Here is a 21093-nt window from a genome sequence, read left to right on the forward strand (position 1 = left end):
TGATGCTTCAGCTTTCTCCCACTGATAACTGACTCTGAGTTTTTATTACCAATTAGAATTAGTGTTGGCATTAAAGGCAGTGGTGGCACACACCTTTAATACCAGCACTAGGGAGGATCATGCCTTTGATTCCAGCACTTGGGATGATCATGCCTTTGATCCTAACACTTGGGATGATCATGCCTTTGATCTCAGCACTTTGGAGGATCATGCCTTTAATCCCAGCATACGGGAGGATCATACACTTTTAATACCAGCACATTGGAGGATCACGTCTTTAATCTCAGCATATGGGAAGTTCAAGAATTTAATACTAGCGCATTTGGGAGATGGAGACAGAATATAAGGTGGGTGGAGACAGGATCTTGCAATTCATTTGGGAAGAGATTCCAGAGACTGTGGCTGGCTGCTCTTCTCTAATCTTTCAGCTTTCACCCTCAATATCTGACTCTGGCTTTTTTTTTTATTGATTTTATTGAGTGCTACATTATTCTCTGCTCCCCTCCCTGTCTCTCCTCTCCCCCTTCAACCCTCTACCATGGTCCCCATGCTCCCAATTTACTCAGGAGATCTTGTGGTTTTTATTTTTCAGTTTGTCTATATGGTGGATTATGTTGACAGATTTTCGTATGTTGAACCATCCCTGCATCTCTGGGATGAAGCTGACTTGATCATGGTAGGTGATGGTTCTGATGTGGTCTTGGATTCAATTTGCTAGTATTTTATTTAGTACTTTTGCATCAATGTTCATGAGTGCTGACTTGGGAGTTTTTATTGTTAAAACCCATTAGGTTTGCACTTCAGGTGGGCTTCAGGGTGGACAAGCTGGGAGATTTGAGACGAGGAAGAGTGAATCAGCGAATGGCCTGTGCATACATGATAAATCCTCGCAGAGCCAGGTGTGACTATGAGTACTACGATCCCAACATCTGGGAGGCTGAGGCAGGAGAGTTCAGGTGTGAAGTCAGCCTGCACTATCTAGTAATACCCTGTGTCAATAAAAGGCCTTCCCAGCTTTGAAAGGAGGTTAATTCAGACAATGGTGACATCAGCATGATCTAAAGTGGGGCTCTGGCTTGCTGACATCAAGGGGGTCATCTACTGAACACCTGTGCACGCCCAATGGGAGCACCAGTGCTGTCAACAAAAGTGGCCTTGAAGTCCCTAGAAAGTGATTTAAGCAACTGTTATTATCATGGCCCAGATGCTAGGGGCACAAATAATAGATTGCTCAGCTGTCCAGTCCCCCAAATTAGCAATTCAAAAAGTCAAGTACAAGTGAGTAAATGTAACTGCTGCTAAATCTACGGGGTTACTTGGCTTTTCTTTTGGTTTCATGACTACAGACTGTGATACAGACATTACCCATGTGACTCATCCCCCTGACCCCAACCCTAACTGGATTGCCTGTAGCCCCCGCCTCGCATTATCCTCTCAATGAGGCTCAGACCTAGTTGCTTGAACTCTACCAGTTAGAATTCTTTAATGGAGTTTGTTTGGGGTATACCCTCAATTCCTGTAAAGGTTTTGGGTGGCTTACTTCCATTTGCTTGAGGGACATTCTAACTTGGATGCATCTGCCGTTCCAGAGGGCTCTGCCATGCATGCTGCCCTCCTCTGACAAGTGATAACGGCCTTTCTTGGTTCATGTGCTTTATTGGGTTGGCCTCTCCTGTGTTTCACAGACCAACACATTCATAGCTAACTTCTCTCTTCATCAAGGATCCTGGAGACGGTTGCTTTGGCAGGAAAAGCTGGACCCAAGGCGGACAGAGCCACCCTTCTGACTGTGTCAACAGTTTCTGTGAGAGTGCTCCCAGGATATGCATTGGATTCTTAGGCACCAGGTGGCCTGCTAGGATAGCATATAAAAGATACACTATAAACACACACACACAAAATCCTCCTAGATCCCAGTCCTCGGTAGGAAGACTGTGGGAGGGGAAAAGGAGGGGAGGGAAACTACACCAGTTTGACCCTCAGTCCTCAGGGACCACATCATGGAAAACAAGAACCAACTTCCTCAAATTGTCCTCTGACCTGTAGACTGAGTGTTCCCACGTATTCACAGCCACAACAACAACAGTAATAATTAATAATAATAATAATGAAATGGAAAGATTAGAGGATATTAGGAAAAGTAGAAAGGATACACATTAGCTTTCGAAAATACTTGAGAGTTACAGAATTATGCTTTAATCTTGGAAGAGAAGTCTGTTCAATTTCTCTCACGTGACTTGATGTGGTAGGTGATGTACGCTGCCATCAGTTAATAAGGAAGCTGCGTTTGGCCAATGGCTTAACAGAGTAAAGCCAGGCTAAAAGAGATATATATAGAGAGAGAGTAGGCAGAGTCAGGAGAAGCCATGTAACCGCCCACTGGAGACAGGTGCCTGGGATGGAACAGCAGTGTGGCAATCAATACACAGATGAATAGAAATGGGTTAATTTAAGATAAGAATTTGCCAGAAATACACTTAAGCTATTGGCCAAACAGTATTGCAAATAATATAGTTTCTGAGTGATTATTTCAAGTCTGAGCAGCTGGAAATAAACAAGCAGCCTTCGCCAACAATGAATTTATATACTTATTTCCATTTCAATGAAACATCACTGTAATATATATATATACATATATATATATATATATATATATACTTTGACAATTTCATTCATGCATAACTAATGCAGTCTGATTAAATTCACATCTACCTTGTCTCTTAAATTACTCCCTCCTTGCCAAAGCTCCACCCTCACCTCTGCCTTAGATTCCTTTCTCACATTCCCACCTTTTTGTTTTATTTTATGATTGACTAAGTTTAACCAGGCCATTCGTGTGACCATGAGTTTGGAACTGTTCAGGCGAGCACAGCTAAATACAGTGACTCTCTTCCCTGCTGCATACATCAGCAACCAGTAGTTGCTCTGGGCGGGGCCGGACATCATAAGCCCCTCCCACGGAAGACTGACTGTTGACAGAACAAGTACCTGCAGGCCAGGTACTCAACCAGGAGCAGTGATCTAAGAAAACAGTGCTTCACAGTCCTGCCTCGCTTCAGCTCCCACATTCTTTCTGCCCCCCTCTGACCATTAAAAACTGTTCGGCAGGTTTTTGCATTTATACAACAAATTTCAGTCACCCCCATTTCCTCTCTCATCCCTCCCCCAGCTCTGCTGAGGCCCTTCTTCCCAGGAATGGACCCCACTACCTTTCCTTATCTACTGGTGGCCTGTGATGTTTAAGTGAGCTGGTTATTTGCTGGAGCAAGGGCAGTTTATCAGCAGCCACACCCTCTCCTAGGATTGCTCAGTAGGAAGGTTAAATTAGCTTTAAAGTATAAATGGAAAATTAAACAGGAAATCTTAATGGTGCATTTTAATAAACTTAAAAGCAAACCTTTTCCCCCCTTCTTTCTTCCGAGACAGGTTTCTCTGTGCAGCAGTCCCGGCTGTTCTGGAACTTGCTTTGTAGACCAGGCTGGATTCAAACTCACAGAAATCCACCTGCCTCTTCCTCTGGAGTTCTGGGATTAAAGGTACGCACCACCACCACCTGGTAAGCAAACAATTTTTTAAAATTAGTACTTTTTAAAATTTGAGTTTTAGATTTAAATTGTGACGATAGTACAAACAGGTCTTATATGACCCACATCCAGTTACCCTTTTGGTGAACGACATGTATCAGCATGGCCAATTTGTCACTGTTAATGAGTCAAAACAGGTACATTATAATTAATATTATTAAGTCTATATTATATGTAGATTCCTTGTTTTATACCTGATATCCTCTTTGTGCTTATAATAATTAAGGAAAAAATATATAATAGTGCTGGGGAACCCAATAAAGGCTTAATATATATACTTCAGGTTAGAAATTTTCCATTCAGCTAAGATCCAATTCCTAATAATCTAATATTATACTACTTAGCAAAATCGAGTGTTAGAACTCATTAAATATACAAGCATTAAGTTACGATATTAAAGCAAAAGAGGAAAACAGCTCAATATGGCAGAAATGAATGTTTATAAAGGTAAATGTTATGGTAAATTTTATTTTATTAACTTATTTTAAATACTTATTTATATAATTAATTTTTAATGAGTATATGTGGGCATTTGTATGTGCATAACACACATATAGGCACTTGCAGAAAGCAGAAGAATTCCAGATCCCCTGGAACCGGAGTTGCAAATGGTTGAGAGCCACCATGTGGGTGCTGGGACTCGAACCTGAGTTCTTAACTATTGTTCTTCACCACTGAGCCATGTCGCTATCCCCTCTTGTGAATTTTAGAGTTCGATTAAATTAGCTGTAAAATGGTAGAATAAATTTGAAAATGTGTCTCTCGGTATTCAGAAAAGAAAATTTCATAATTAATAAAATTGTTTTGGCCAATGGCAAAAAAGAGAAAATTTCAGATAGTTTGAAACCTCTAAAAATTAAAAAAAAATACACATCAGAACAGCTCATGGTTTTGGAGTTAGGAAGTCCTTGCTTAGCGAAATGTAAAACAAAAATATCACAAAAGAAATGATCAGAAAATGTCATTACATTGCTTTAAAAACGTGTACAAGAATGCAACAGAGCCAAATGCTAAGCTCATGCCAGCACTTGGGAGGCTGAGGCAGCAAGATCGTTGTGAGTCATCCTAGGCAACATATTGAGTGTTAGGACAGCCATGGCTACAGAGTGAGACCCTGTTTCAAAGAACCCAAACCTATGAATATAAACAACAATCATCAGGAAACATAATAAATGCTTCAAAGGGACAGCGCATGGAGAAAACCCTCATAACAAATGAGCAATCTGTGAGGTGTTTTACTACATCCAACATGGCGTGGGTCCTGAATCCTGACTTTGTGTGGGCAGGAAATGAAGAAAGGCCAGACACACGGACTTGTGTACAGAAAAGCTGGGGCGGGTAGGGTGTGTGCATGCTGATGAAGTGGCATCTACTACCGCTGCAACCTGGAATCTCGGTGTGTTCATTATGTCTAGCCAGGGGCAGGCTTGGCTAATCTCTGTAGGAGTTGTCTTGGATGGGCATTCTCAGGCCATAGATGTCTGGGAGGAGGAAGCTGCAGCTGCTAGTTTTAGTACACACTGGCCAGCTGAATGCACTCAGACCCCAGAAGAGAGCTTTACCATCTCTGAGACTGGCTCATATTTGGAGTGGCTTTTCTAATTTCCCATGGGTCCGAGGCCCTGGAGCCCTCGGCCTGGTCATGTCCATGCCAACAACACACATTTACCCAGGGCCTTGCTCGCCCGGGGTTTCCTCTGTTTCCTGAAGAACTTAGAGTTTGTAAGAAACAGCCAATCCCTTTTATGTCTTTTCGTTTTCTTCTCCTCAAAGTGATCTTCCTCTCTTAAAATGTCTGGTAGATGGGCCCAGTTTCCTGGGTCCAGAGTGTACTTTAGCAAAAGGCTGAGATTTGATCTGTACAAACAAAAATAATGACGATAATAATAATAATAATAATTAATAATAATAATAAAAGTTTTATTACATTTTTATTATTTTTATTGTGTGTTGAGGGGTGCACCTGTGGAAGTCAGAGGACAGCTTGCAGGAACTGATGTTCTCTACCATGTGGGATCCAGGAGGGCTTTGACCTTTGGACTTATCTTACTGGCCTGAAACTAGTCTTTAAGGAACACTGAGAAGTCAGGCATTCATATTCCTTTCTGGTCCCAGTGTGGTACAATTGAAGGAGACTATCCTTAACTTCAGTTCCAGAGGATCTGATGCTCTCTTCTGGCCTCTTAGGGCCCCAGGCATGCACACGTGCATGAATACACACACACACACACACACACACACACACAAAGAAAAAACATTGGTACACATAAAAATAAATCTAAAACAACACCAACAACTGCCCTCTTCATCTTCACGGTGGAAGATATTTATAATACTTCTGTAAATGATAAATTGGTTAACTAAATACCATTAAACATAGTTATTTTAAATTATGTTGTCTCTTACATATTTTATTACAGAAAGTTTAAAGTGTGAAATAAGATTTTTAAGAACAGCCTTTGGCACTTGGCAGGAACTAAACTTACATAATAAAAACCTCACCGAGTTTAAAAGTGATCTTATGGCAAACTCTCAACCTGGAGTAAGATAGACTATGATTGCTTGGTCTAAAAATACTGCAGCAGGCACTTCTATGAAGTATTGACTCCTTACTTGGGATCATAACCAGAACCAGAATGAAAATCTTGCACCTCTGCCTTCACTTTGCTCTATCTCCACTGGGTCACACTCTTACATGTAAACAGGCTCAAGAACTATCTACTTAAAACCCAGTGATGCCTAACCTCGCTCTTCTACCTTCGATGCTGAGAGCACAAAGAGGCACTGTTGTAACCCTACACTTACCCTGGATTTCAGAACAGCAAAGTCTCCAAGGCAGGACTTGACTAACCCCTACTGGGATGAGAGCAGTCCTTTGCGGGGCTATGCCCTAGAACAAGTTTTTTAGTAACCAAGTTGGTCCACTCAGAGATCACCACAAAGACCCTCCTCTTCATCCTCCTTGTTCTCTTCTTTCTTCTTTTCTTGTTCATCTTAAAAATTCTTATTTTGTACGTGTGAGTGTTTTGCCTGCAGGTATGTCTGTATACCACATGCATGCCTGGTACCCTTGAATACTAGAAAAACATGTTGGATGCCCTGGAACTGGAGTTATGGACAATTCTGAGCTATCTTATGGGTACTGGGAACTGAACTTGGGGTTTCTGCAAGAGTAGCAAGTTCTCTTAGCTGCCAAGTCATCTCTCCAGCTCCAGGGACTGCTTACTATGAGACTATTTTGCAAATATGGAGCTGAAGCAATCATGGACAGACCTGGGCTTTAATTATTTATACCTCCTGTCCCTGCAACAATTCTTCCCCTATTTAAACCTAAAATTCATATCAGAATTTCAAGGTAAACTCGGGGCCAATTGAATCAGTTATAATTCTTTCTCCTTGGTGTGAATTGGTTAAATCTGCTTTCTCTGCTTTTCACCGTGGCTTGGCTTTAACTGGTGTGCTGGTATGTGGAACTGAGCCTAGCCTGTTAGGGCTGCAGGAACCAGAGCTTTGGGTGTAAACAGTCCAGATGTAATTCTTTTGTGCACTCAACTTGCTGCAGACAGGAAGCTTGGGGTACCTTTAGTAAAGAGGTATTCCTGTGAACCAGGATAAAAATGGCCAAAAATCATACTAAACCTAGAAGTGATATGTAATCAGAGGGCAAACCCTACAAAAAAAAAGACTTTCCCTGAACTAGGAACTTATTTTAAAGTGTAGCACAAAGTAAGGTAATGTGTAATATTGAATCTTTGTTATTTCATTATTACATTTTGGATACTTGTAGAGCAGATAACTTGTCTTTTTAAGGCCCACAGGACTCTGAATAAAGAAAATGCATCTGGCTTGATGTAGTTTAGGACGACTTAGACTTCAGCTATCCTGTTCTATGATCACATAATATTATAGAAGGATGAGAACTGTGGGGTTTATTAATATTTTTGTAATCAAACTTGATAGTACAATTAGGTAAAAACTTTGTGAATTCCAGCATGCATTACATTAACTTACTAACATGTCTTATGTAGATTAGGCTATTTTGACTTTCATATCTTGTGTTGCACTCATAGGAGTGATATCTGAATCATATCTTTGACCCTGAGAGGAGATGTGCATCCTGAGCCACCTGTGAAGTTGTCAGTAGGTAACTATCTAAGCTTGACTCTGGGAATCTCGAGTCTTAAAAGAACAAACACAACTTCATTGCCCTTCCTGGAGGAGTCCAAACAAATAGGTGTGTCAGTCTCCTTGATGGATACAGTCCCTCAAGAAAGGAGGTTTGTTTCAGAGGTTTAAAGTCATCTAAAGCTAGCCTAAGACAAAGATGAGACCGTATTCACTCTCACCCTGACAGCTGTTTACTCACTATGCTCTCTCTCCTCTAAATCTTTCCAATGGTGATTCCAAGAAACAGGGAGACCAGGAACACCAGAATAAGAGTCCCATGACAAACATTTTCCTGATTTATACACAGATGTCTGTTTGCTGCATTTTCACGTGGTAGTAAGAAGAATCAACAGATTGGTTTTTTTAATATTTATTTTGTTTTAATTATGTGTGTGTGTGTGTGTGTGTGTGTGTGAGAGAGAGAGAGAGAGAGAGAGAGAGAGAGAGAGAGAGAGAGAGAGAGAGAGAGAGAGAGAGAGAGAGAATGTGCACATGTATGCATGGTGCTCCTAGAGTCCAGAGTAGGGCAACAGATCCCTTGGAGCTGGAGTCATAGGCACTTATGAGCTGCCTAATGTGGGTGCTGGGATTTGAATACTGAATGCTGGTTCTCATGATAGAGCAAATAAATCCTCCTAACTGCTGAGCGTCTGTCTATCCAGTTTTTCTCGACTGCAACAGTAATAGCAATAGAAAAGCCAGCCATCACCATGCTCCATAGGTCTGAATATGTTGTGTTCTCATTTTCATTCAATTCTAAATGTTTTTTACTTTTCTTCTTGATTTTTGTCTTGATCCAATTTCCATTCTGTAGTGATTTGTTTAGTTTCCATGAGTGTGTACACTTTCTGACACTTCTATTGTTGGTATTCAGGCTAGTTCATGGTGGTCAGATAGGGTTCAGTGTGTTATTTCAATTTTTAAAATATTTATTTATTATGCATACAATATTCTGTCTGTGTGTATGTCTGCAGGCCAGAAGAGGGCACCAGACCTTATTTACTGATGGTTGTGAGCCACCATGTGGTTGCCGGGAATTGAACTCAGGACCTTTGGAAGAGCAGGCAATGCTCTTAATCACTGAGCCATCTCTCCGTCCCTGTTATTTCAGTTTTTAATAGCTGCTGAGGCTTCCTTCATGTCATAATGTATGGTTAATTTTGGAGAAAGTTCTGAAGGCTGCCGAGAAGAAAGTATATTCTTCTGTGTTTTGGTGGGATGTTCTGTAGATGTCTATTAAGTCCATTTGACTCATGTTGTTATTTAACTCCATAATTTCTCTGTTTAGTGGTCATTCAGATGACCTACTGGTAATATTGAAGTCACCCACTATCACTGTATCACACACTAATATCAGTGTGTAATTTTACCTGTAGCAGGGTTTCTTTTTATGAACTCAGGAGTCCTTGCATTTTGCTCATAAATGTTTAGAATTGCAAATATCCTCTCATTGGATTTTTTCCTTTAATAAGTATGTAGTGTCCTTCATCTGATTAGTTTTTGTTTGAAGTCTGTTTATCAGGCATAAAGTAGCCACATCTTCTTGCTTCTTCATTACATTGGCTTGAAATATCTTTTTCTATCCTTTTACCCTGAGGTGATGTCTGTCCTTGATGGTGAGGTGTATTTCTTGGATGCAGTAGAAAAATAAATTCTGTTTTCTGATACAACCTGTTAGTTTATGTCTTTTTATTATCTGTTTACTAATTGAGATCATTAATATTGGGAATTATTAGCAAGAAGTGTTTATTAATTCCTGTTATTGTGTTATTATGGTACCCCCTGACTCTTTTGACTAATTATTCTGGGATTGTTTATTATTTGTATCCTCTTGGGTTTAGTTAACCTCATATTCAGATGAATGTTTTTCTTTTAGTGTTTTTTTAATAGACCTGGATTGATGGACATAAATTGCTTAAATTTATTTTTAACATAAATTTTTTCCTGATTGTTATTTTTTTGTTTTGTTTTGTTTTTAGGATTTTGAAGTCTGCTTTTTAATAAATAGCTTATTTTGTAAAGTCCTTTTTTGAAAGTATGTTATTGTAGTTTGCATTACTATAACCCATGTTAAGAGAAGCTCAGCATGTTGCCGTGTATTTCTATATTCTCATTATCAATAAGGTCAAAAAAATCCTCATGCTCACTGTTCTGCTGGCTTAGGCATTTTGCAAATTTATATCAGTTCGGGGATATGTAGTATATTCTTAAATATGCATAGATATATGCATGGATAATAAAAACATGAGTTTAGTGTGATATTTTGTTTGTGTTCTTTTTTTTTCATGGTTTATTTTTTTATATTTAAAAATTTCCATCTCCTCCCCCTTCCCTCCCCTTCCCTCCCCCCCATCTCCCCCTTTCCTCCCTCCTTCTCCCCCTTCCCTCCCCATCCCCTTCACCAATACCTCCCCTCCCTCCCTCTCAAGGCCAAGGAGCCATCAGAGTTCCCTACTCTATGCTAAGACCAAGGTCCTCCCAACTCCCCCCAGGTCCAGGAAGGTGATCGACCAAGCTGAGAAGGTTCCCACAGAGCCCGTCCATGCAGAAGAATCATAGCCCAGCGCCATTGTCCTTTGCTTCTCTGTCAGCCTCCACTGTTGGCCACATTCAGAGAGACAGGTTTGGTCACATGATCCATCAGTCCCATTCCAACTGGAGTTGGTGTTTCCTGATTGTTATTGATATTTTTGCTGGGTATGGTAGAATGAGAAAACATCTATTGTTTCTTAGAGGTTGTAGAACATCTGTCCAGACATTTTTTGTCTATCAGAGCCTTCATTGAAAAGTCAATTATTATTCCAATGGGCCTGGCTTTATATGTGCTTGTTGCTATATTCATAATAGCCAAAGACTGGAAACAGTCTATATATTCATTAATAGATTGATGGATGAATAATGAAAATGTAGTACATTTATACAATGGAAAATCATCTAGCTATTAAGAATAAAAATGAAATTATGAAACTTTCAGATAAATAGATGGAGCTAAAAACAGTCATTCTAGGTGAGGTAATCCTCAAAGACAAATAATTCATGTTTGCTTTTATATATGGATATTATCTCTTAGGCTTTAGATATGTATGTTTCAATCTGTATCACCACAGAGGTTGTGTAGCTAGTAAGGGACCATGGGGGAGGAGAGCATCTCCAAAGGAATGGGAAATAAAGTATAGTGTTATAAGGAGATAAAGGGAAAAGTCAATTAGGAGGATTAAATGGGAGGTGAGGTGAGTGGGTCGGGTAAAGAAGGGAATATGGAGGGAACAGCTAACACTTAAAGGCCTTTTAAAAAGCCACTTGGAAACATACTGTTAGGAATTTTTCCTAAAGCGAACTCTCTGCTGATGCAAAATCACAATCAAGCCAAATCAATAAGCCAAATTAAAAAATATCCAGATTTAATGGGGTTCCTGTGCTTTTGGGTGGCCCAGACCAATATACTCTCAGGCCTGGGGGATGGAGGTAGATGCGAGGGGCTGGGGTTTACACTCCCAATTTAACACCTACTACTGTAGAAGTTTCTCAAAATATATATGAAATGAGAAGAATTTAAATGAAGTCACTATATAATGGGGGAGAGAATGCCCCAACCAGACATGTTATGCCACCAAACAAAACCTCCAATGCCAGGAATGGGTTATATCTTGTTGAGTCATTGTTCAAATGGTCTTCCGTGGACCCCTTCCTAAACATCATAGACTGTTGTCAAGACTATGGGCTACTATCCATAATCTGATGGTAAGACTCTATTGCTGAAGACACAATTTACATATATTATCAAATGCATTGAGCTGAGCTAATTCTAAACTAGAATTTTCACCCCTACTGACTAGAACTCATGGTGGTAAAGATACTTTACACACTACCAGAGAACCAATTTCTCCCAGCTACAAATTCCTTGACCTGCAACAGAGACCTAACTACAAGATATAGTGGTGTAATGGTGGCACAAATGTTATGGGAGTAATCAATCATTTTTGATGATACTCGTAAAATAACCATAAACCTGAGTCTAAATAAATTATGGACCTAGTAGGAAACCTGCTGTTCTTATTCTGCTAAAGGAACATAACAATACAATGACTCCTACTGATGTATCACTATACTCATAGAGAAGAGCATCACTCAGTCCTCATCAGGCAAGCTTCTTTTTGCAATGGATGGAAATCAGCACAGAGACCCATGATTAGACAATGTGCAAATAATGAGAAACTTTGAACTTGGCCCTAAATGGGATGTCTTTATCAACTCCCTCCCCTCAAAGCTCAGTGATCTATGCAGAAGAGGAGACAGAAAGGTTGTAAGAGCCAGAGGTGGTGGATGGCTCTAAGGAACCAGTGTCTTCCAGACACAACAGGTCTGATGCATGTATGAACTCATAGAGACTGGACCAACATGAACAAGACCAGCATAGGTTCAAACTAGACAAAACCACAGCACTGAGAGGAGGAAGTGGCATGTGATCCTACCTTAACCAAGAAGGTATTTACAACTTTTACCAATTTATATGTTCTGGGAAAGAAAAAATCAATTTGTACAATAGAATTTCATTGGGTATATCATCCACTCCAAGGCAGGCGCCATTCCCAAGAGTAGCTGGCTGACCAACATGAAACAGACTCCATTGTGTGTGCGTGTATGCGTGCTCTTTTTGTTTTGTTTTTGGTATTTTTACCTTATTGATTTTATTTTTTTGTTTGCTTGTATATTTTTATTTTTTGTTGTTTTCCAGGTTTTGAAAGAGAGGAAGAGAGACAATTTGAAATTGGATGAGGAGGGAGGTAGAGAGGGTTTAGGAGAAGGTGGGGGAGGTGAAAGAACATGATCAAATATATTGCATAAAATATTTTAAATAATTTTTAAAAATCAGGTGTATATGTAGTAAGGTAAAACCTCACAAAAGTTGTTTCTTAGGATTAAAGTTCTCAGCACTATCTCTTACTGTGAACATTTTAAATTTTAATGCATCTTACTTTTATCATTTTGTCTATGTATTGTGTAACTTTTATGGCTGGTTTTAAAAAGCCTTTATTTACCCAAAGTCATGAAGACATTTTACAACTAATTTTGTAGTTAGCATGTAAAGAAATAGATCTTGCTGTGACACTCACCACTGTCCTTTACTCTAAATGCCCCTGCCCTCTTCTTCCTGCCACCCCTTCCTCCAGCTTGCTGTCCCCATTGTCTGCCAAATACTCCATTCCAGTTCATCAACACAAACATTTATTCCAGTTCCCTCTTTTGTTTTTCCCTCTTCTCTACCCAGGGTATTAAAAGAATTGCAGTGGCTCAAACCTTGGCCCTTGTGCATACAGGGTAAGTGCTCTGCCTCTGAGTTGCATCCTGAGCTGCTTGTCGGTGTTCTCTTTCCCAGGTAGTAATCATCTTCAAGGTTGCCATTGGTTCCTTCCCCTCTTGGAATTCACAAAGCCAGTCCCCAACAAGAAAATGAGCACATCCTTTCCTTTTGAGGACAACTAATTGTCTTTTTTGTTTTAGAATTAGAAGCCAATTTTACCCCCATTTGCACATTTATTTGGCCATCACTTCATTCGTTACAAATTTATTGAGTTTTTGACCTTTTGAAACCAAATATTGCCTCTCTCCTTTCATCTATTAACTTGAATAAAATTTAAAGATGTGCTTGTTTTATATCGGTCATTCACTTTCATGGCATTTAATCTTTTGTGAATTAATAGCAAGTTCAAAATAATAACTTAGCAGCTTACTCTAAGAAGCTGAGCTTTATCTACATCGTGGTGACTGTGGCTGATGCACACTGGCTTGGGATAGAGTTCAGTGTATTTAGTCAGCATGGCATGCTGGCATGCACCTGTAACCCCAGCGCTGTGGAGATGGAGGCGAAGGAGGATCAGAAGTTCAAGGTCATCTTTGGCTATTCATTTAGTGTGAAGGAAGGCTGGCTTACACAAAACTGTCTCAACCAAAGCAAAACCAAAAGAGTACGTCTGAGTGTCCAATACATTAGCTGAATGTATTATAAGCAAACAACATGCATTTGAAAAAAAAAACACTGGGGACTTTGTAACTCATTGTTTGCTTCTGCCCATCATTGCCTCCCACAAACCTTCTTCAGTGCCCCCTTCACTTCCTTATTCCTTAAAGTATAGATGAGCGGATTCAGCATGGGAGTCACCAAGTTATAGAAGAGAGTGAGAAATTTCCCTTGGTCCTGGGAAGAGCTATTTCCGGGCTGCATGTACATATAGATGATGCTTCCATAGAACAGGGACACCACGGTGATGTGGGAGCTACAGGTGTTGAAAGCTTTCCATCTTCCGGCAGCCGACTTGATCCTCAGCACAGCGGCAGCTATGTAGCCGTAGGAGACCAGAATCAGCGTGAGGGGCAGCAGCACGATAAGGATGGCGAAGGTGAAAGCCAGCATTTCCACCGCGCGAGCATCCACACAGGCCATTTTGATCAGAGCCGGCATTTCACAAAGGAAATGATTGACTCTGCGGCGGCCGCATCGGGACAGGGTCATTGTTAGCGGTGACATGACGATAGCGTTGATGAGTCCGCTCCCCCAGGCCAGAGCCACCAGTCTCACACACAGCTGTGGGTGCATAATGACCATGTAATGCAAAGGTTTGCAAACGGCAGCATAGCGGTCGAACGCCATGACAGCCAGCAGGATGCACTCTATTCCCCCAACAGACAGGAAGGAGAAAAGTTGGACCACGCAGCCAGCATAGCTGATGGTCTTGTCTGGGCCCCAGAGGTTTACTAGCATCTGTGGGATGCAGCTGGTACTAAAGCAGAGATCCAGAAAGGAAAGATTTGCCAGAAAGAAGTACATAGGGGTGTGAAGCCTGGGGTCCAGTATACACACAAGGATTATGGTTGCATTTCCCAGCACAGCCACCGAGTACAGAGTGAAATTTACTATGAAGAGCACCATCTCCAGGCGAGGGCGATCCGAGAAGCCCACCAGGATGAACCCATACTCGGAGCTGTCATTCGACTTCTCCATTGCCTTTCTCTCACATCATCAGATCTGTGCAGCTGGTAGGAGCCAAATGAGGAAGAGTTAATCTTTATTTCCTAAAAGCACGCAGCAACAGGATCCAGGGAGGCGCACTTCGTGACTGAATCTAACATTGTCCTGCTTAGGAGACAACTCTCCACACAGAAGTAACTACTGTTTGTCATTGACACAAATTATTTCATGTTGGGAAATTTTGACATAATCACCTTTTAATGTGAATTAGTTAATTTTTGAGTTTTGGAGACAGGGTCTCGTGTAGCCCACGCTGGCCTCATACTTCCTATGTAGCCACTTGACATAGAACTCCTGACCTTCCTGCCTTCACTTTGCAAGTACTAAGATCACAGGCAAGAACCACAACATCCAGCTACCATATTTCGTTATGTAAGGCGTAATTACATCTGCTAAATGTCTCAGGTCTGCCAAATGATATCTCTACCAAGAGTAAATGCATCTTGCAAGCTAAGTTGCTAAGGTTGGGGAGCATAGTCTGTCCAGAAATGAAACCCCTACTTGGCTGTGTCTTCTATTCACTTTTTAGATTTATCAAAACAATTGTAGAAGTGAGGTGAACAGCAAGAGAGATGAATGGAGGGAAAATGAAGGGGAGTGTAAGAAATAAAAAGCAATCAGAGCTGGAGTGGTGGTGGTGCACTTCTTTAATTGCAGCACTTGGGAGGCAGAGGCGAGCAGATCTCTGAGTCTGAGGCGAGCCTGGTCTACAGAGCAAGTTCCAGGACAGTCAGAGTTACACAGTGAAATCCTGTCTCAAAAAGAAAGCAAGAAAGCAATTAGAAAAGAGTAATTTTAAAACACATTGATCATAGTTTATCTAAGAAAAAACATAGAGAGCTCGATTCATAAATAACACAGTCAAAATTGGATTAAAGACGCCAAGATGATGCATGGCAGAGCTAGGCAAGAGTGCAGACGTCTTCTGGCTCCAAAGGAAACATGGCTCCCACCCTCAGTCTGTCGGCCTTCGGGTAACCAGGAAGAGTGTCACAATTAGGATTCCTAGGTGGGCACTATAGCATGTGCAGACTGTTGTGTGAGAAGTGCTCCTCACCATAGTGTGCTCAATTAGTAAACCAGGAACAAAATAGCAGCAGAACTTAAGGGGTTTTAGCAGATATGTTGGTTTTCAAATAATGCATATCTCCAAAAATTGCGTTATTTGAAAAACTTCTAAAATCGATGGTCCTATAGTAAATTAATTTTTCCACAAATAAATATACCAAACTAAAAAGCAAGAACAGTGTCCCCATCCTTTAGTCCTGTAGGCTCACCTGTTTCCAACTTTCCCCAGCAATTCAGCCATAACACGTATTAATGTTTCTCTTCTTATTATTTTGTTATCTGGGATTTTGTGATGGTTGTGAATTTGATATATGTAGAAAAAGATAGGATTATATAGTAGTAGTTACAAAGACTGAAACTCAAATCTCCAACTCATTTTCTGTGCATTATAGTTTCTTTCTGAAGATGTATAAAGACCATTTGACTAAAATGATAGGCATAATGGTAAAACTGCTTCAGAGAAAAGATACAATGAAGCAACCACCCAGGCAAGTTGAATTACAGATTAAATAGGCAACTACAGTAGGATCTAACCTCTGTCTAGCTGCCATTTAGGCCAAGTATCCAGCCTTCCATGGGCTTTAGGAGCTGTCAACCAAAGCCCTACAGTGAGGACTTCCTAAAGACCTCAGAAAGTAAGCAAGGTAAATGCGAATACTCTTATAGCCCAAGAAAACAGGACTGATCTTTCAGCATCAAAGATGATGTCTACAAGTTGGTGTAACCCAGTTTCTTGACAATACCATGGGGACTGTTCCCTCCTTTGGGTAATTAATTGGCACTGCACATGAAAATAGAAGAATAAGTTCCTGTGGGGAGATGATGAAATCACATCTGGCAGGAGTCATAACCCAGGTGAATTTTTTTAGTTTCCATTTGGAGCAAGAGGTGCTCATATCCCCAAGATTTGACTAGTTCTATAATAAAACATTCTTGTTGACTGGTGGGGCAAAACCATCATTAGTAGTCAGGGCTCTGGCATACCTCCAAAGCCTTGCACTGAAGGATTGAGATGACACAACTTTCTGAGGAAAGAATTTTACATTCACATTTATCTCTATTTAAATATGATTTTAATTGATAATTCAAGAGTAGACTATTTTAACAGTCTAAATATTTTAATAGTATTATTAGTAGTATTAGTAAAATATTAATTTTACTAGTCTAAGCTAGTCTAAAAATTTTCCAATTTTATATGGAAATAGATTTTCAAAAGATGTTCCAAGTAGACAAGTCATTGTCACTCGTCTTCCAGGTTTTATTTCAGTCTGGATTGATAAAGTGACCCAAACACAACACATAGAAAATGAGTACAAATAATTTGATTAGCTGAAATTCTTTAATTTACATTTAAAGATTTTGTGTGTGTGTGTGTGTGTGTGTGTGTGTGTGTGTGCACGAATGCGCATGCATGCAGGCAGCCCTGGAGGCCAGAAGAAGGTCCTGTTGGAGCCTCTGGAACTGGAGCTATTGGTGTTTGTAAGCTGCTGGATGCAGGTGCTGGGAACTGAACTCTGGAACTCTGGAAGAACAAGCGTTCTTAAACTTCTGAGCCGTCGCTCCAGCTCTTAAATCTATATTTAAACAAAAAACTAATTTCCCCTTTTAAGGGAAAATATTAATTACTCATTGGATGAGATAAGAATTTTCCCCTTTCAGAAATTCAAAATAATAACCGTCTCAATCAGCATAATAATTAAAGGCTAGAGTGAGTCCTTGAACTTTGTGCATAGCTGATGAATAAATAGGCACACTCACGGATGCTCAGTATTTGTGTTTGCTGGTTTTCTTTAATCTGAGGTTATTTGAAACTCAAGACAGGCCCAGAAAACTCATTTCATATATATATATATATATATGTGTGTGTGTGTGTGTGTGTGTGTGTGTGTGTGTGTGTGTGAGATCAAGTTTAAAATAGTTTCATTTCATTATAAATATGTAAAAATCAAGTATGTTGACCAATGAGCAAATTGCAATGACTTAAATTTTTTTTGATAAATCCTAATCATTTCTGAAAACAGTGAAAATTAATACAACAAATATGTGGAACAGACAGCAAATATTTTTAATAATCAAATAACTTTTCTAATTTTCTTTCCTCCTCCTCCTCCTCCTCCTCCTCCTCCTCCTCCTCCTCCTCCTCCTCCTCCTCCTCCTCCTCCTTCTCCTCCTCTTCCTCCTCCTCCTCCTCCTGCTGCTTCTGCTTCTGCTTCTTCTTCTTCTCCCTCCCTCCCTCTCTCCTTCCCTCCCTTCATTTCTCTCTCTCTCCTCCTTTTCTGAGACAGGGGCTCATGTACTAGATTGATAAAGATGACAGTAGCCAGACATGATGACCCCTACCTGTAATTCCAGCTTCTGGAATGTCGAGGCAGGAGAATCAAGAGTTCAAAGTCATTCTCAGTCACACATCAGCTTGTGGTACATGAGACCCTGTTTCAACAAAATCAAACAAAACAAAAAAATCACATTTATCTGGAAAATAAAATGTGTGAAGAATAATGAGATATGATTTCCTGAAATGAAACTTGTAAAATTTTCAACTTTATGCATAATTAGATACAAATCAACATAGTGAGTAAGATTTAAAAGACACACACACTCACACACATGACTTAGCTATATAAGAGGAAGTGGATGAGATGCCTGTTAATCAAATTATAATTAAGTAAATGTATTGCTGCAAGTAAGTAATGTGGTATATGCATATTGAACCAAATATTCTCATCTTAAATATACACTAGATTATAGTAAATCATACTATATTAATATTAGTAATAACTTAAAATATTCCATAGTACACACAAAACCTGTGAAAGTTGAAAAATGTTTTATAATTTCATATATACATAGGTTGCAATCCTGTTTCTAACATGGAAACTGAGCTACAGCTCAATTGGTAGAGTGGTTGCCTTGGTTTGATCCCAGCACTATATAAAATGGCTGTGGTCAGCATGGTAGTAACTCCAGGACTTCAGAGGTGCAGACAGGAGAAACCAAAGTTCAAATTCGTTCATGGCTACAAATGGTCACCCTAGGCTACATTAAACCCCATCTCAAAACAAAACAAAACTATCAAAGGCTTTTAAGCCTTCTCTCAGGGTTCAAAAAAGACACCACAATAAGCAAAGGAACAAAAATCTAAGGGTTATAGAAAAAGAATCACAACACGTTCTTTCTATTCTTGTTCTCTTTATTATTCTTCTGTTCACTGTTCCCCATTCTTCTGTTTCTACTCTAATCATCCTGTCCTGCTTCTAACTCCTTATAACTTCTTCTTCCTTAGTCTAGTCTATCAAAAATCTCCCTTCCCCCAAAGCTTGAAGCAAAAGGAGTTTCAAGAATAGCTCTCATTGGTCAGAAGCACATCCCAGGCTAAGTGATAAGGGCAGGGATATTTCCATGGCAACATAAGGTCCTAAGGCCAAAGGAGCAAACCCATGACCAGACAAGGGAGGCACAATGCCCAATGATAACTTTGAGACAGAGATCCATTGTAGTAGACTGGAAAGTGGGGAATTGGCATGCTTTTCTCAGTAACCTTGGATGGACATCTGTGACTCTGACCTTGTGCATAGCTGTAAGGTTTCAAACCTATGATCTATTTACAAAAGGCTTTTAGTCTAGTTTGATCATGCTCTGAGGTAAAAATGAGTGAATTGTGTGCAGTTAGTCTGAGCCAAAGAACAAGCAGGCTTTTAAATGTCTACAGACCTTGTGGAACAAACAGATCCAGTTATGAAGCATGTCACAGTACATGTCCTGTGTATCAAAACTATATAGCTGAATGAAAGTCATATTCTGACCATCCACAGATATATGCGTTTAGTAAACAATTAACACACTGTCGTGCTATGGGAAAAATCCTCTAGGTGTAATGTGAGGGAACTCTTCACCCAATAAATCTGCAGTGAGGGCAGCTAACATGTTCAGAAGGCTGTGCTTCTTATAGCCTTGCTAAAGGAGATCTATCTCCATGGGATGTGCGTCTCTGAGGGGCTGACCTCTAAAGTGCTTGCCAAGTTCTCACTGCAGAGTTCTGTGGTCCATAGCACAAAACCAAGACCAAAGAGAAACTACCTTGGTTTATATAAATATGAAAGTTAACTGGAGTTTGAAAAAAGTGGATTGTGAAAATTAAATATGTGTGTGTGTGTGTGTGTGTGTAGGTCAGAGACAACATGAAGGAGTCACTTCTCATCTTCAATGGTCCCAGGACTTGAACTTAAATCATCAGGCTTGATGGCAAACACCTTTACTCTCTGAGCCATCTTGGCATTCCCAAAAAATGGATTTCCAATTTCTACCTAATATCTTTCCATTTAAAATGCTAATATATCTCCACATAAACACATAATATATAAGCATTACATGATGTTGCTTCAATATTTAAAAGATAAATAAGAGTTTGAAAGTCAGTACAAGTAATTTGGCATAGTGGTATATTATTTGTGTTTTAATGAACAAAGCTTGCTTGAAGATCAAAAAAGCAAAGCAGCCAACCACTAGAGAGATCTTTTACCTTTACCAAATCTTCAGATCAAAAGTATGAGATCCTGTCTCCACAACTCCTCAGACTCCACACTCCAGTCAGTTCCTGTCTTTTCCCCTTTATTTTCCTCTCTCTGCCCAGCCATATCACTCCGGTCTCCACCTTCCTAGTGCTGGGATTAAAGGTGTGTGACTCCCAAACACTGGGATGAAAAGTGTGAGTCACCACCACCCGGGATCTCTTTCTGGATTGATCTTGTGTAGCCCAGGATAGCCTTGAACTCACAGAGATCCGTCTGCCTCTGTCTCCTGAGTCCTGGGATTAAAGGTGTGGCAGTGTGACTGATTTTCCCTCTGATCTTCAGGCATGCTTTATTTATTAAAACACAAATAATAAGCCACTATAATTATGTCTACTATGCAGATTTGACTCTGATTGTACATATCTTTGCATCTTGTTCCTAAAGCCAACAAACTAGTTCATGCTTGATAGATCCCATGATTCTACATTTGTTGAGGAAATAGGCTTATACAGATTCAGATTTCTGACTCACATGAACAGATCCCATAATGAAAGGGATAGCCCAATCATCTCAGAGCACCTAGGAATTCGGTAGGAATTAAATAGTGCTGGTATTTTCACATATTGTCTGTTAGGTAGAGAAAAAGCTGAAGTTAAACAAAAAACAAACAAAAACAAAAACTGGAGCGCTGATACTTGTTGGGTTCTTTTCCAAAACAAAACAAAACCACAACTTC

The 21093-nt window shown here is 40.0% G+C and overlaps 1 protein-coding gene across 1 annotated transcript; it reads right to left on the reverse strand.

The window, feature by feature from the left end:
- Positions 1 to 13824: 13824 nt before the first annotated feature.
- Positions 13825 to 14751, reverse strand: LOC119817352 (putative olfactory receptor 2W6). The gene has a single exon (XM_038334548.1). It carries the CDS (start codon positions 14749 to 14751, stop codon positions 13825 to 13827), a length of 927 nt encoding a protein of 308 aa, XP_038190476.1.
- Positions 14752 to 21093: the final 6342 nt, after the last annotated feature.

The sequence above is a fragment of the Arvicola amphibius genome, chromosome 6 (genome assembly GCF_903992535.2).
Source record: "Arvicola amphibius chromosome 6, mArvAmp1.2, whole genome shotgun sequence".
Classification (NCBI taxonomy): Eukaryota; Metazoa; Chordata; class Mammalia; order Rodentia; family Cricetidae; genus Arvicola; species Arvicola amphibius.

Bases quoted from the DNA above. Each gene is read 5' to 3' on its own strand.
- LOC119817352 (XM_038334548.1), bottom strand. From the start codon at position 14,751: ATGGAGAAGTCGAATGACAGCTCCGAGTATGGGTTCATCCTGGTGGGC.